This window comes from Urtica dioica, chromosome 8 (assembly GCF_054948205.1).
Source record: "Urtica dioica subsp. dioica isolate 48M chromosome 8, U.dioica_male_clone48M_v1_H2, whole genome shotgun sequence".
In the NCBI taxonomy this organism is placed as follows: domain Eukaryota; kingdom Viridiplantae; phylum Streptophyta; class Magnoliopsida; order Rosales; family Urticaceae; genus Urtica; species Urtica dioica.
Genome location: NC_142763.1, coordinates 36,611,586 through 36,628,886, shown reverse-complemented (window position 1 = coordinate 36,628,886; position 17,301 = coordinate 36,611,586). Strand labels below are relative to the sequence as shown.

The 17,301-nt window shown below is 37.6% G+C and overlaps 3 protein-coding genes across 3 annotated transcripts; 1 reads left to right on the top strand and 2 right to left on the bottom strand.

The window, feature by feature from the left end:
* The first annotated feature begins 2,592 nt into the window (after positions 1–2,592).
* Positions 2,593–5,095, top strand: LOC149389596 (Tetratricopeptide repeat (TPR)-like superfamily protein). The gene has a single exon (XM_089621565.1). It carries the CDS (start codon positions 2,613–2,615, stop codon positions 4,962–4,964), a length of 2,352 nt encoding a protein of 783 aa, XP_089477691.1. The 5' UTR covers positions 2,593–2,612; the 3' UTR covers positions 4,965–5,095.
* Positions 5,096–5,460: 365 nt separating this feature from the next.
* On the bottom strand, positions 5,461–6,715 carry LOC149389595 (uncharacterized). Its single transcript, XM_089622673.1, has 2 exons — positions 5,935–6,715; positions 5,461–5,636 (listed from the first exon to the last, which is right to left on the bottom strand). The coding sequence occupies exons 1-2, from the start codon at positions 6,713–6,715 to the stop codon at positions 5,461–5,463; spliced, it is 957 nt and encodes a 318-aa protein (XP_089478799.1).
* Positions 6,716–14,221: 7,506 nt separating this feature from the next.
* Positions 14,222–15,146, bottom strand: LOC149389594 (uncharacterized). The gene has a single exon (XM_089624284.1). The coding sequence runs from the start codon at positions 14,976–14,978 to the stop codon at positions 14,484–14,486; it is 495 nt and encodes a 164-aa protein (XP_089480410.1). The 5' UTR covers positions 14,979–15,146; the 3' UTR covers positions 14,222–14,483.
* Positions 15,147–17,301: the final 2,155 nt, after the last annotated feature.

Genomic DNA, 17,301 nt, shown 5'->3' with positions numbered 1-17,301 from the left:
CAAGGCGTCTCTCTATTGCAGAAGATGCAATTATATGAGGTCCGGTGCAGCCTCTTGGGGAAAATTCTCACAGCTAAACCGGTACAGCTAAATTTTTTCAAGGACCTTGTAGCCTTTCTCTTGAATCCAAAAGGCCGGCTCGACATCTTCCAAGTGGAGGCAGACAAATTTCTGCTCAATTTCAGCAACGAATCAAACAAGCTTTGGGTTCTCGCAAATGAACCCTGGCATTTCGACAAGGCGCTGTTAATTTTGAAGCAGACGGACCATGGAGTAGAGTCGGATGTCTTCCGATTCACTAAGTTGTGGGTTCAGATCCATTCCCTCCCCATCTTTGCAATGATAGATGCCATTGGTCGCTACATCAGGAATCAGATCGAGGAGGTTTTGGAGATCGTCGTGCATAAAAAGGGTCATTGTATTGGACGCTTCCTCCGTGTATGGGTTCAGTTTGATGTGCGTTTTCCTTTGAAACTAGGGACTAAGGTCAGACTAGGGTCTAAGGGTGAGGTCAAATAGGTGGACGATTTGTTTTGTTTGTGTATGCTTACCCACCTTGTCAAGGAATCTACTTCCTCTTTTGCACCAGATTTAAAGAATAATTAAAATTTTCCTTTTGGCGCATACCTGTGTGGTTCCAATTTCAGAGTTGGGAATACTAAACGTGTCCCTCCATCCAGACCCTCTCACATCGGACTCAAACCAACAGGGTCTCCCACGTCATCATAATCGATGCCTTCGGCTACAAAGACTTTGTCTGCCTCAAAAGTAACAATATCGTCTCCATCCTTGCCTCCGTCGGTGACCTCCGGCGATTCCTCTCGTTTGACGGTAGCGACTTCCTTTGATACGCCGTAAGCTCCCATGTTGTCGGCTAAAGAACGTGATTTCAGCAACAAGAATTCAAGCACTCTCAAGATTTTTGCATCCCAGCAATGAACTCCCTCGGATTTCTAGGGGAAAGCACGTGTGATGGGAGACGTGTCGAATCCCTTGCTGATTTTTTGGGATTCTCAAATTTCAAAAATATCCCATTTAAAACCAAATCTCCCTTCGGTTCAAAAGCCACGTCAGGACCCGATCCACAACCATAATTTGATTGGATATGGTTTTGAAAATTCTTCGGCCAGACCCAACGTCCCTCCGGGTTTTGAATGAAAATCCTAGTATGCTAGAAACCCTAGCCCCTTTGGGTCTGCTTCTTCTGTCCCTGAGATTGTTTCAACCACTGGCGGCCTTCCTTCTCCTCCGCTGTTTGTGGTTGGCTCTTTTCACGGGCTCAGAAAAGTGCGAAAGACGACCTGAAAGAAGAGGGTACGTGTGGTGGCTCCGAGCCCACCCTCGATCGCGAGCTCTTTCACTACCGTGGCTAAAAGAAAAGAGAGTACCATTGATTATGATGCAAAAAGGAAAACAAAGGAAGATTGTGGATGATGCTTCCACCATGGTATCGGCAGAGGCTGTCACCCAGCCCCGCCAGGACCAATGAATTATGTTGTTTGAAATGGTCGGGGTTTCGGGAGCCTTGAGTCATTCTTGAAGCTTCGAAAGATGCTTCAACAACTATCTCCGAGATTGGTTTTTGTGTGCGAAACGCATCTCTCTGACCAGAAAGCATGCGACATTGGTGGTTTGGTGGGATTCTCCCATTGTTTGCCGGTGGATAGTAGAGGAAAAAGTTGTGGGCTAGTGGTAATGTGGAAAGACGAGTGGCTCGTCAACGTGAAGAGTTTTTCATTTGGCATATCGACTCACACGTCACTGTGATTTCGACACTGTCTCTCTCGTTCATCACTATTCCAATGACTTTCGATGATCTCTGACAATCTCTAATGAACACTCGCGAAATTGTAAACAACCATTTTTTTTTAATTTTGACTATATCAGTGCATAAAATATCGAATTTCATTACAAATAATCGTATATAAATTAAAATTTTCAGCAGCAACGAAAAATGATAAAGTAAAAATCGAAAAAATAATTTTTTAAGATTTTACACGTTGATCATCAGAAATCATCATGGATAGTCGGCCTTCATTATGACAATCTCCGATGATCTCCAACGTTCTCCAACAAACACGCGCGAAATTAATTTTAAAAAATTAACTTTATTTTATTTTAAAATCTATTTTTGAAAAAAAAAATATTGAATTTCGTTAATTTATAAATAAAAAAATTCAAAATTCATCGAAATTAATATTTTAGTCTAAAAATAAATTAAAATTTTAATTTTAAATATTTTTGAAATAACAAGTCCATCTTTATGAAATATGTAACAAGCGCATCATTAGCTCCACGAGAAAAATTCTCGATATATCATTATGAAACTTCGCATTTTTCAAAAAAAAAATTATGAAATTTCTTCCCTATAGATGTCAGCACATTGGGATTGTCATTGTCCTACAAAACGCTTCGGCAAACGTGTCTGCCATGCAATCGAGAATCAATACAAAATTTCCCTGAATAAAAATAACCTATTTAATCTCAATACCCTAAACCCTGGATATCCAAACACGAGCTTAATTACATAAAAAATGGCTTTGACCACCAAGTCTTGACTCTAGAACCCCGAGACTCTCTGGGAGGAAATAGAGAACGGTAAAAGAAAAAAAATGGCCGTGACAACATCGTGTCACCTCTGTTACTACCATAACTCAATAAAGCTCTCCGCAACTTGTCCGAGGGCTTTCAAGCCCAACGTTACTGCTTCGAGGCTGTCGAGAACCCCGAGAAATAAGTCGGTCGAAAATTCGGGATATTTGTCGCTGGTTCGGGAACTTCAGGGACGCGTAGAATCAGGGCATATGAGGGAAGCACTGCAGGTGTTCGACAAAATGTCCGATAAGCATCGTTCCGGGGCGTACGTTTGGAATGTTGTGATCAGAGGACTCGTCGATAACGACCTTTTCTCGGAAGCTCTGATTTTCTATCGTCGAATGGCGATCCAAGGGATTCGAGCCGATGAGTTCACTTTTCCTGTAGTTCTAAAGGCTTGTGGGGTTTTGTCGTCGTTGACCGACGCAGAAATAATTCACGCGAAGGTGTTCAAAGCGGGCTTGGATTCGGTTGTCTGTGTCGGAAATTCTCTGATCTCCATGTACATGAAGCTTGGCTGTGTCGGTAGCGCAGTGAGGGTGTTCGACGAAATGCCTGAAAGAAACCTCGTTTCGTGGAACTCATTGATAACAGGACACGTTTTGGACGCCGATGGGATAGCCTCGCTGGAGTGTTTTTCCGACATGATTTCATCCGGAATGAAGCCGGATCGGTTCAGCTTTGTCGGAGCTATCAAAGCTTGCTCCGTCGAGCTTCTTCTCCGGACCGGCAAAGAGCTTCACTGCCAGATTGTAAAGTCTGATTGGGACATCAAACTCACAACCTCGCTTCTCGACATGTACGGAAAGTGCGGCAATGTTGAATACTCGGAGAGGCTCTTTCTTGGAATCTCTCCAAAAAATAGCGTTGTGGTTTGGAACGCGATGATCGGAGCTTACAGCTCGAATTTGAGGTCCTCTGAGTCGTTCGATTGCTTGAGAACGATGCAAGAAGCCCACCGTTTGATCCCTGACCCGGTCACCCTCTTGAATTTATTGCCCTCTTGTGCTCAGATTGGATCGTTATCGGGCCTTAAAAGCGTTCACGGCTTCGCGTTTCGAAAAGGGTTTGTGCCCAATCGAGTTCTATTGTTAGAGACCGCTCTGATCGATTCCTATGGAGTGTTAGGGAAGCCGAGATCAGCGGAGCGGATCTTCGATCAGATGAGAGAGAAGAGCTTGATCACTTGGAACTCGATGATTTCCTCTTACACCGCGAGTCGAATGAACGGCGAGGCGTTGAGACTCTTCCTCGAGCTTCTGATGAACGAACCCTCGAAACCGGACTCGATCACGTTCGCGAGCGTATTGCCAGCGTGTCGTTCAATCCGCGAGCTGAAGCAGATCCACGGCCTCGTCACGAAATCAGGCCTCTATTCGACAAACACTTTCGTATCGAATTCCCTGGTGAACTCGTACGCGAAGAACGGCGAATTGGAAACGGCTCGGAAGATCTTCGATCTCGGGATCGAAATCAGAGACGCGAGCTCGTGGAACACGGCGATCATGGCCTACGCGATCCACGGCCTCGGTAGAGACGCGATCAGGCTCTTCGGCGAGATGAGAAGCGCCGGATTCCAGCCCAACCGATCCACGTTCGTCTCGCTCCTCACTTCTTGCAGCGTCTCGGGATTGGCCGACGAGTGTTTCAAGTTCTTCGAGTCGATGAAGAGGGACTTCGGCGTCGAACCCGGGATCGAGCACTACGGCTGCGTCCTCGATCTGATCGGACGGTCGGGAGATCTCGATCGCTCAAAGCGCTTCATCGATCAAATGCCGTTGAAGCCCACGGGCCGGATCTGGGGCTCGCTGCTCGCTGCAGCGAGGAACAACGGAGACATCGCAACCGCCGAATTCGCGGCCGAGAAGATCTCGGCCCTCGATCACGACCTCGACGACACGGGCAGTTTCGTCCTGCTCTCGAATCTCTACGCGGGAGCGGAGATGTGGGACGGGTTTGAACGGACGAGATCGATCATGGCGGGGCGTGGGATGGAGAGAACGATCGGGTGTAGTTTTGTTCAGAGTAGTGTCGGTGAGCCTCACGGGTTCACCAATGGGGACAGATCGCACGTGCGGAGCAGCGTGATCTACGACGCGTTGCGCATTGTTTTGAAGGGTTTCAAGAGCGGGAAGAGAGCGTACTCCGCTGTGGAGAGTCACAGCGTGAGACTGGCGGTCTCTTTCGGGTTGATCTCGACGGAGATTGGGAAACCGGTGGTTGTACGGAAGAACACGAGAGTGTGTGGAGTTTGTCATGTGGCTCTGAAGAGGATTTCCGAGGTGACGAACAGAGATATCATTGTTGGGGATTCCAATGTTTTTCATCGATTCACAGCTGGGATTTGCTCTTGTGCTGATTATTGGTGATTCAAAGTTGGTAAAAGTAAAACGTACAAAGTCACAGGATATTAACCATATATATATATATATATATATATATATATATTCACTAACATTTGGTAAGTTTTGAAAATTTGGCATGATGATTCCTCTGTCTAATTTCCATCAATTATAAGACCAACCCCACCACCTGATAACACCATTTTCTACTCTATTTTACGGTACATGTCATATCAAACACTACCTCATTTCCAACCGAACTTTATTTTTTACACCAAATTAAAATATTAATTTTATATTCAACTTTCTCTTATTTATTTCTATACCCTTATATTTATTTAATATCTTTCAATTATACCACTTATTCATTATTTAATAATAAAGTATTACTCCATAAAATTATTCAAAATACAAATTAACACAAAGTAAACTTAATATTTATTAAACACAAAATACAATACAAAACAAATAACATAAAATAAAATAAAAAGTACAATTACACATCCGAATTAGAATATCCCTCCTACAAATGGTCGATCAATGCATTTCGAAGCGCGATATGTGCATCTATGTCTCTTATTTTTCTGTAGCGAGTGAAAAACTCTTGAAATCGTGTATCATCATTCTCCTCTAATTCAACCCCCAATTGTGACGTTTCTCTGTTAACTTCAATGGGCACGCTAAGATCACGCTCATCCTCTATTATCATGTTATGCATAATTATGCACGTAGTCATTATATCTTTTTAAGAAATCTTTTCTCCAAAATCTTGATGATCCCGCCACAATTGCAAACCGTTCTTGGAGAACTCCAAATGCACGTTCTACGTCTTTTCTACAGGATTCTTGCCTCATTTCAAAATACTGTTTTTTGGGGCCACGGGGTTCTCGAATAATTTGAACAATAGTAGACCATTTTGGATATATATTATCAGCCAAATAATAACCCATATTATACTCATTTCCCTGTATGACATAATGAGCGGGAGGAGCAGTACCTTGAGTGAGATTGGAAAATAGGTGAGAAGACTCTAACACGTTGATGTCATTGTTGCTTTCCAGCATGCCAAAATAAGCGTGCCATATCCAAAGATCATAATCAGCCACAACTTCTAGAATAATTGTAGGTTTTCCGTTACGACCCCTATATTGTCCGGCCCACGCGGTAGGACAATTTTTCCATTTCCAATGCATACAATCCAAACTGCCCAACATTCCTGGAAAGCCACGTTGTTGACCTATATGGAGAAGTCTAGCAACGTCATTAAGAGTTGGTGATCTTAAATATTGCTCAGAAAATACCTCCACCATTGCTCGGAAAAACCTCTTCAAGCTTTCAATTGTCGTCGATTCTGCTATTTTGCAGTACTCATCTGTGGCATCTGCTGAAAGGCCATATGCCAGCATCCGAAATACAACAGTTATTTTTTGAAGTGGTGACAACCCAAGTCTGCCAGCGCGATCCACCCGTTGTACAAAATAGTTGTCGTGACTTTTAACGGCATCCACTATTCGTATGAATAAAGAGCGAGACATTCGATACCTCCGACGGAACATAGTCTCATTGTACAACGGGGCCTCTGAGAAGTAATCGTTGAACAATCTTCGGTCTGCACTCTGTCGATCCCGATTGATGAAAACATGTCCTGGAATCGAGCCTCCTATGTTGCGCTTGGTGATTTGGTTGGCAGCATGTTGATTAAGAATTTGCATGATCGTGAGATTATTTTGGATAATTTGATGACATATAGCATCCTCTTGCTCATCAATTTGAGCCATTTGAAGTAGAATATCGTCATCAGAGGAAGAAGATGAATTAAAATTCTTTTTGAGATATGAGTGATGAGAGATTAAGTGTGTTGAGAGAATGTGAATTAAAGCTCATTTGAACTACTATTTATGGGGTATTGAGTGTTGGAGGCGGTTCGGGAAGCGTGAAAGCCTTGATGAGTGATGGCATTGAGTGATCACATCACGTCAGACCCGGTTCGGGAAGCGTGAGAAACTTGATGAGTGATGGCATTGAGTGGTCACATCACGTCAGAGCCAGGTCGAGAAGCGTGAGAGCCTTGATGAGTGATGGCATTGAGTGGTAACATCACGTCAGACCCGGTTCGGGAAGCGTTAGAATCTTGATGAGTGATGGCATTGAGTGGTCACATCACGTCAGAGCCGGGTCAAGAAGCGTGAGAAACTTGATGAGTGATGGCATTGAGTGGTCACGTCAGACCCGGTTCGGGAAGCTTGAGAATCTTGTAAGAGTGATGGCATTGAGTGGTCACATCTGTATGAGTTTTGCAGTGAGAAAATTTGCTATAAATAGTATCTTCCATAAGTTGTGTTTTCATCCAACAAATTTCCGAGTAAGATACATTACACGAAAATGACTAGTCGAGCTTCTGGATACTCTCATGAAGAAGACCGACTTCTTTGTCGAGTTTACATGGAGATTTCTCAAGACCATATCATTGGTATATACCAATCATCTGATAATTTTTGGAGTCGTGTTGAAGATAACTACAACAATACAAGAAAACCAACTTCGAAGATGCGTTCAAAGCGATCAATCCAGTCCCAAATCCAATTAATTGAGAAAGCTACAAGGAAAATGCATGCATGCATTCGGCAAATTGAGAATAGACACCCAAGCGGTGCTTCAGCTGAAGATATTGTGAGTATTTTAGCTATTTTTATCTTCTTTTTTAAATTTACGTAATTGTAATTGGTTATATCGACTTGCAGATGGATCAAGCTAAATTGTTGCTGGCAGATGATGAAAAATTCAAGAAAGGTTGGAAGTTTGGTCATGTGTGGAACATCATTAAGAATTTTGAAAAATTTCAAGACGGAGCCTCAAGTGCCAGACAAACATCTCGAGGTTCGTGTTCTTTTTTGGAGTCCGAACAACAAACTCTTGAGTCTGTTAGACAACCATCTCCTTCTGAGCGACCGATTGGAGTGAAAAAAGCCAAACTAAAAATGAAAACGGATGACAAAGTAGCGTCTTCCATCAGCAAGCTTGATGAAGGAAATAAACTACTTCTTGAGCAGCTGAAGAAGACAAGTGATATGAGGGAACGCCTCTTGGAAAGTATAGATAAGGCTAATAATTTGAAAACAATAAGAGAAGAAAATAAAATAATGAAAATGGATTTAAATAGAGTATCAGATCCTCATGTTCGTGCATTTTGGGAAGCTGAACAAGCCAATGTTTTACAAAATAGAGCCGAACAACAACAATCTCAAACACCACTTCCTAATTCCGATTCATATTCGCAATATTTCACCGGTCTTGGAGGATCCGACGCTAATCTCCCCGAGTATTAGTTTATGTATTGTAATTTTATTTTGTTGTATTGTGTTTTTTTTAATGTCTTTTTTTTTAGTTTTGCATTTCGATGTCGTTGTAATGTTATTTCGTTTCGGTATTAATATTAATGTCATTTTAGTTTTTCTCAAACTTCAAATGTCAATGTTGTATTTTAAAATATTGTGGTCTTTTAAAATATTTAATATATATAAATAATTTTTGAGATAAATATGAAATACTTTTATAAAACAATGATAATTGAGTAAATAACAAAATTTGTAAGAACTAAATAACAAGTAAAAAGTGTTTTTAGCGTGATGAATAGTAATGCACCATATATAGCGCAAAACAATTATGAAAATCAGTTCACGCTATATTGGCATTGTATATAACGTTCGGTTGGAGTGAATGAGAACACCAAATCATACTTATCCAGTTCCGGTGGAGTTGGTCTAAATGAAATCACAAATATGTAACCTATTCTATTTTGCTGTTTTTGGTAAAAGTGTCAGTTCATACAATGTTATTCTCAAATTTAACTACTAATTATTTTACTCTTAAAATAAGGTCACCTGAATTGCATATATGAAAAAAAAATAAAAAAAAAATAACGAAAGTCGTAAACGCAGGTCAAATTTTGGAGACGGCAGATTAAAGAAGGAAAAGAGGAGGCTCAACATTCTTAAAGTTGAATGACCGTCATGTTACAAAAAAAAGTGTATGACTAGTCAAGTTGATCAAGGCACCTCGTCAAAAGATTTTGTATATATCTTTTTATCAAGTCGTCGTCTATAATATAATTATACGTAGACTATGGAGTATCTAAAAAAGGATCCTTCTGTAAGTGTTCACTATGACTCATAGTGAACACTGACAGAATGAACTTTTTTTTTAGGGTTAGCTTAAATTGAAGTATCTTTTAAGGAGATTATATAAATTTACCTATATGAATAATTATTTGTATAGGAGAGTTAGGCGTCTATTTTCGTTAAATTTTTTATTTAATAATTAAAAAATAACTCAAACTAAGATAAGACGTATATATCATAATACGATAAATATAAACATGAATAATATTATATTTTTATATTAATATAATCAGATTATAAGTTTAATTGAAAATGTTTAATTTAAACCATCTAATTATTTCATACGATCTTTTTTTTCTATAAAATAAAATTAAATGGTTTTTTTTTTAATTTATAACTAACTAAGCCATTATAAACTTAACATTTGAGATATAGCTAACGTTTTGAAATTTTAGGAAAAATAGTCATATAGCTAACGTTTGGAAATTTTAGGAAAAATAGTCAAACAGATGATGTGACACTTGAATAATCCATTTGAATTTTCCATTTTGTTATTTATTTACAACAGTTTTTTTTTTTTGTCTCACACATACACACTCTTTCATACAGTTTTTTCTTTTCATCATCAAAATTTCAAAAATTCATATTTTCCTTATATGAGCTCGAAGTTGAGTGATTCCAAATATACGGATTCGTTGCGAGGAGAGCTTCAAAAATAGATCAATTGTCATTAATTTTCGAATTTTAAATTATTTACATTTTTTTGTTAATTAGAGCATGTTTAATGAGGATATTTAAGTCAAATATAATTATTATTGACTATTTTCCTAAAAATTTACAAATGTTGGCTACGTTCCAATTTTATAACTTATTTTTTGTTACAAATCTATAATGCCATTTTTTTAAGGACAACTTTGCTGCAATTGTGAATTGAACTCACATCCTGCACTATAAAAGTATCGTAAAATTAGTAACTAAATTATGCTTGTTTACCGTTTTAAATGGGTTTGTGAACAAAACAATTGACGGGGCTTTATGACAGCTCCGTCAGTGATAGTCCAAAACTGGCAAACAAATTGACGGGGCTTTATGACAGCTCCGTCAGTGACAGTGAATGGTTTTATCCAAAACTTGCAAATAAGCACTCAATGTTTTGAAGTAACAGGTTGTGTATATTTCTTTCTTTCTTTCTATTATTTTATTTATATATAATTTCAAAGATATACATTACACACTCTTTCTCTCACAGACATACAAATGTTAGTGGAATGTGGATGATATTTCCTACGCATAGCTCATAAATGAGTTGGTAGTTTCATTTCATAGCACTTATATATTTGCAATAATTATATTGCATTAAAGATTATATTTCTATATAAGCGTACACACCATGATTATAACATGCATTATTGCAACACTGATAACAACCCTCCCCCTAGTCTTCACAACTTTTCTTGATCACTCAAAATTCCAAGCGAAACAAAATATTGATGGAAAATAATTTAAATGAAGGAATTACAGGAGGTGAATATATATATATATATATATAATAAATCACAATGTTAAATTACTATTTATAGACTATTTCTTTTCATTTTCATCAAATACGATCACGACTATAATGAAAAGTTTACTCACGTATCTGCAAGACTCTATCCGTCATAAGTAAATCTTAACCGAATAAATGGATAATAAGTAAGGTACGGATATTATTCATTCAAACTTATATGAGTGTGGACAGTGACGGAGCCAGTATAAGCCCAGGGGCTTAAGCCCCCCTTAAAAAAAATTTGCACTTTTTGCCCATTTTTAAAAAAAATTACATTTTTTTCCCTTGAAAATTTATACTTTTGGCCCAATTTTTATAAATTTTTTACAATCAAGCCCCCCCCCCCCCCCCCGCGAATTTTTTTTTTTCAAATTAGCCCCCCCCCCCCCCCCCTGATGGGCTTTTCTGGCTCCGTCACTGAGTATGGATAAGGTATGACTTTTAAGTATCCTACCCAGGATTCTACTCATACACTACCAATTTAGAATTATTACTATACTTCTGAAGTGCGAGACCGAGCGCGTATCGCCTTGACTTATGGGCTATGGGGTCTACGAACCGGGGATTTGATTTATTCGTCAAAACGTTCCGAGAGGTATATGTATATGAGTCGCTGTAAGACTCTAAGCTTTTATTAAAAGCGAAACTTTTTCCCGGATTTTTGATAAACTACTTTTATAAATAATATTCCGCTAAACGTTTGATAAACGATGGGTTAATGTGTAAATATGATATGAGATTTGTATGATTGGAGTTTATCAGTCGCGGCTCGTGGGTGAGCTGACGCTCGCGGGTCGTGACAATAGCGGAACCCTCTCGATGGAGTTTGATGGAAACATCTTTAGCTTCAACATCTTCAAGGCGATGAGATATCCTAACGAAGTCCATACGATTTGCTCCATCGATGTCACTAACTCCCTTGCCCAATAACTATTCGGTATTAGTGGCGAGGACAGGTTAGAGAATGTAATTCTTGAAAAGTAGTGTCGAAAAAATGACTAGTGCCAGATGAAGTATGAGACGCTATGGAAATACTATTGATGAACAAAGATTATGGTAGTAAACCATTGATGAACTCTTGGCATTGCCTTGTTGTACTTTTGTAATCACTTTGTGTTTGTTTTGTAAGTCGTGGCTATTATTTAAAATTTAGATATATTAGTTATTTTCACTTGAGTGTGTTCAAGGGTGTAGCCAGATTTTATGGAAGGGTTTATAATATGGTTCCTTTCTTTCTATTTGTATCGTGATGTCCAGCGATTCTTTCGTGGTTTCATTTTGGTCATTTTTTTTATAAAATTTTTTGGTTATGGGATTAGACAAAAACTGATAATAGTGTTACCTTTTTTTTTTTTTTTTACTTCACCAACCAATCTGTAACTGTTTTGCTCATATTTTTGTGTTGAGCAAAATGAAATGACCTTTACAAATAGATTTTGCTAATTTATTTTTGGGCAGTGTAGATTTATGGCCATTTTCAAACTTGAAATTGCAAAATAGCCACCGTTTAGATAATTATTATTTATTAGCCACACAACATTATTTCCTATCAGATATAGACTGAATTACTCTTTAATTTAAATTTTGTCCAGCGCATTAATTCATAATGAAAAAACGAAAATAAAGATAAAAAAATTAATGATGCGATTAATAAGGCATATTTAATGGTACACGTAACCAATTACACAATTTAAAAAAGAAAACCAAAACATATAAGCCATTCAACACATTAAAATCGCAGAAAAAAGCTCTTGGAGAAGATAAAAGCCACGTATCAATGATAATTAACAATAATTAATTCTGAACAAAACCATAAAAATATTGACGAAAAGAGATAAACAAACGCTTATTAACAAAAATTAACGATTATTTACTGTGAAGAACATATAATCTTGAGACCAGTACGTTATTAACGATTATTATTGATTATTAACTGTTATATATTACTAATTATTACTGCAAAAATTTGAAGAAAAACATAAAAATGAAACTTGTCCTTTGTATAACGGTTTTTTTTTAAGTTTATTTTGAAATCATAAAATCCAGATCCTATAATTAAGGAATTCAAAGAATAATGATATTTTTTTAATACGAAAATCAATTTTATTAATTAACTAATAAGGGTATATTCGGTACAAATAAGTGGTTTCACTCGCCACATCATCAATTTGGCTAATTATCAATTATTAACTAAACGTTGGTTATAATAAAATTAATATGTTTTAAGTGGTTTAGTTGTTAACGATTCTCTTTATTTTTGTTTTGAATTGTCAGTTTTTCTTGCTAATTGAAGATCGATGAATGAGCATTAGAATAAGAGATTTATTAGTATCTAGTCTCTATTAAGATATGAGATTAAAATAGTAGCTAAACTATCAATTTATTTTAAAACATAGCCAACATTGATTAAAATCTCAAAAATACCATTCTCTCACATACCCAAACACCCAAACACCACACCCAAACTCAAACACCACACTACAATCTTCTTCTGCGATCCACCGAATCTTCGTCGGAGACTCACTGTCATCGGCGCCGAAGAAGGAGCTTCGGACTCGATCGCCATCGCCTCTTGTAGTCCCTTTCGGAGAAGCTCCCATCGGTTCTCCGCACTGATGATTTCGAGGTTGATTCCGACGTGGCTGTCGCTCGGGTCGCCGAATTCGGAGTTAAATCGCATGTCGAACTCGAAGGCGGCGGAGGTAGGGCCTCCGCACGTGGTGGTGGAGGTGCGATTTCAGATTTTAGGGTTTTCGTTCGACAGTTAATCGGATTAACTGTCACAGTTAATCTGATTAACTGCGACGAACTTCTTCCGAAAATGATTTTGAAAATTGGCGAGTCTCGCGGTTGCACCAATCCGGCCGTTCGAATGTTGCAAGGTCAGTTCTGCATAATCTGTGATAGTTAATCAGATTTACTATGAAGGTTAATTCGATTAACCGTGACGATCCTCCTCCGGAACGATCTCGAACATCAACGAGTCCTGCGACTGCACAGATCCAACCGTTTGAAAGTAGGGTTGAGATTTCGTCAATTGAAACTTTAATGAAAACTCGGATTCCGGCGCCGGAGATGGCGGAGATGAAAGTTAATAAAATTTATTGTTCTTCTTGTTACAGTTAATAAGATTTACTGTTGTTTTTGTTACAGTTAATGAGATTTATTATTTTTCTTGTTGCCGTTAATATTATTTACTCTGACAGTTAATAATAACAACTCTTAAGGGTATTATTGAAATATTGGAATGTTATTATAACAAATTAGCTATTTTCATTAATATGTTAATAATTGGATTATAATTAAAACAGGGGACTGTTTGAACTAAATGCCTACTCCGTCTTTAGAATAATGGTAATGGTAAAACAAATAAATCTAAACAATTATTTGATTATCGCGCGATATTGTAACTAATTAATTACTGCATTTCTTGCCTTTAAAAAAAAAATTACTGCATTTCTTTGTTATTTTTTATCTTTGGTCGGAGTAACTAACTACTGCATTTGTTAGACGAATATTACCTAACTCCCTAAAAAGGTGTTTCGAAATTCCATAAATAAATTTTTTTTAAAAAAATAGAGTAGGGGAAATCTGAGAAACAGCCAAATTCTATAAATCACGTGTTTTTCATGTAAAAAAAAACAGACGAACGAGAAATAAAAAAGAATCTATTCACAAGCAAAGAATTATTGTGAATGTGATTGATTGTGCTTGTGTGACACTGCATAGCGCTGAGTTATCTATTTACAGACCGTGAAAACCAAAACCGAAAAATATGTGTAAATTAAAAGGTGGAAAAAAAAAAATCCTGTACCTATCCAAACAGCAAATCCAAATCTACCAGTCAAAACTGTGACTTCCAAAAATACCCTTCCCTCTCTAATTCTCACCCAACTTATTTACGACGTCATCAATCTCTGTATCGTCGTTCTCAACTTCACCGTCGTCGTCTTCTTCTTCGTCGTCGCTTTTTCCAGAGCCAAACAGCCATCTGGAAACCCTAGAAACGGCGTCGCAGAGCCACGACGCACATCCGAGATCCTCGCCGGCTCCGTCTCCGGCGCCGCAACACGTGCCCCTGAGCCTGGCTAGGAGGCTCTTTCCGCCCGGCGCCGCCTGAGCCGACATCGGCTGGAGATACGCCATAGCCGCGTGCTTCACGAGGTGATTCTTGATCGGAACCTCGTTCCAGCTCGACGAAGCCGCTGGAGAAGACGACGACGCAATCATCGCCGTCGTCTCCGACGACGACGGAAGTAAATCCCTCAGGCTCGTGTAGCCGTACGACCGCGCTTTTCGCCTGAAACGAATCTCCGGCGTGTGAAATCCGTTAAGCTCCGGTTCGCGGCGGTTTTTTAGCTCGTTCTCTTCCATGGAAGACTTTAGAGAGAGAATCTCGAATTTCAGGGATTTGTTTATATACTCGTGCTATTGATTTTTTTTTTCTTTTGGTATTTTCTGTCAAGTTGAGAATTTGAGATGTTGAAAAGGATTTTATTTTATTTTTATTTTTATTTTATTAATTTGGAGCAGAACTCGTAAGCGATATTTTATTAAGAGACTTGGGTTTAGATAAATTAAGTTTATAAAATAAGCTAAAGACTTTTTGCGAATTTAAAAATTGCGACTACTTTCAAGAATCATTATGTGATGGGTTTGGTGTCTAATGAGAATGAATGTAAACCATATCTTATAGTTAAAGATAGAGATTCTTATTACAAAACTAGACGGCATTATTTAATAATAATATTGTAATGTGAACTTGGGTGTTCTGTTCTGTGACAGATTTTTGTTAACCAATTCATCAAGTTATTAAAGCAAATATTAAGAATGCAACTATAGTTGTCGTGGATTTGATTGCCAAGTGCTAATTGTTGTGGATATCATTAATAAAATTATCTCACTAGAAACAAAAAGATTTTGGAAATATAATATGAAATGATAAAAAACTTGTGTGCGTCAATCATTTGGAGTGAATGAAGCAAGTCAGTACTTTTTTTTTCATTCATATATTTACACATATAGTATATAATTTATTATATTAGATACTAAGGCATAGATTATAAACAATTTTCTTAAACTTCAATAGTAAAGATATTTTACTATTCTTAGAATTTAAATTAAAGTTTAAACATTGAAGGAGATTTCACAGCAAAAAAACCGAGGCTTTTTTTTGGGTGGGGGGATTTAACGAATGCTTTTTATATAGTGGTATTTGCATCTTATGTCACAAATTGGCAATCCAATTGCAAATAAGTCACACGCAAAAATTTTAAAAAGTTTTAATGAAAGATGAAGTGATTTATAATGAGGTATTGTAAAAATTCGGAAGACATTGAGTAACTAATAAAAAGATTAAATGATGAGAGAGAGTAATTTGAAATTTGCACATGTGACACGAATGTAAATACGTGACACAAATGCAATTTTGACAACTTTGTGACACAAATGCAAAAACCCAACGAATTTGTGACATGGACGCAAATCTCCCTTTTATATATTTATTTAACAAAGGCTTTTTTTTAGCACTCGTGTCTTGTGTATTGTAAAATAAGTCTTTGACTCAATTTTATCGAATGATAAAAGCTAGGAACTATTTCTATTGGTTCTCACAGATTACAAAGGAAAGTCAAATACAAATGAAATGAACTAGCTTTATTTGAGTAAAGATATATCTAAAAAAACAACTTTATTAGTTTAATCATTGTTGACATTTTTGGATGTAAATGTAAAGTTGTAAACTATTGGCTCTTAACTTCTTTTTTTTTAATTGAAATTATCTCTGAAATAATAAAATCTATGGCGATACATCATTATATTTATTAGGAACTGCTATTACATCAACAAAAACTAGAATTTCTACTGTATTATAAAAATAATGATCACTTTTTAAGGGAAAATTAACTAACCTAAAAAAAAGTATCCTACACTATAGTTACTTATTTATATTTTTATTGGGTATTGAATTTGTAAGAAAATTAAATTATTATTCATTGAAACAATCAAGATGAAAATAAGTGGGATAATTCAGACAACGCTAAAAATTTATTTATATCATCACGTTTTCCCTCGAAAAAATTATCTCTGAAATAATAAAATCTATAGCGATACATCATGATATTTATTAAGAACTACTGTTACATCAACAAAAACAAGAATTTCTACCGTATTATAAAAATAATTATCACTTTTTAAGGGAAAATTAACTATGGATGTCGTTTCGCACGACTCCGGCTTGGGATGAGGATGTTTCTTGCATGCCTTCGCGAAGGGTGTTCCAGTTCTGCATTTAAGAGGCCGACTTTCTTCCGGTGCGTTTTTTTCGTCTGACTCCGCTCAACTCCAAAAGCTAGACTCTACCTCTTTTCCACCAAGACGCGTCGGACTACATTCCGTTGGCGTCCTCATCGTGTCACATTACTTTAGAAGACAATCCCATGGTGCTTTCCTTCTGCCGAGCTATGTTGAAGTGCTCTGACCTCGAGCTCTGTTTCTACACCGCGCGCTCGAAGAGTGTGTCTCTGCTTCGAATATTTCTCGGTCGGTGCCCATGCATAACTTGTTTCGGATATGACTTTTTCGCCGGCGATGGGTCTGAGCGTTGAATCGATCGTGGATTATGCTCTTGGTGGTTCTGTCACGGATTCGATTGGTAGTGACTCCGATGGTGACTTTTCTACGCCGTTGTGTTGATGTG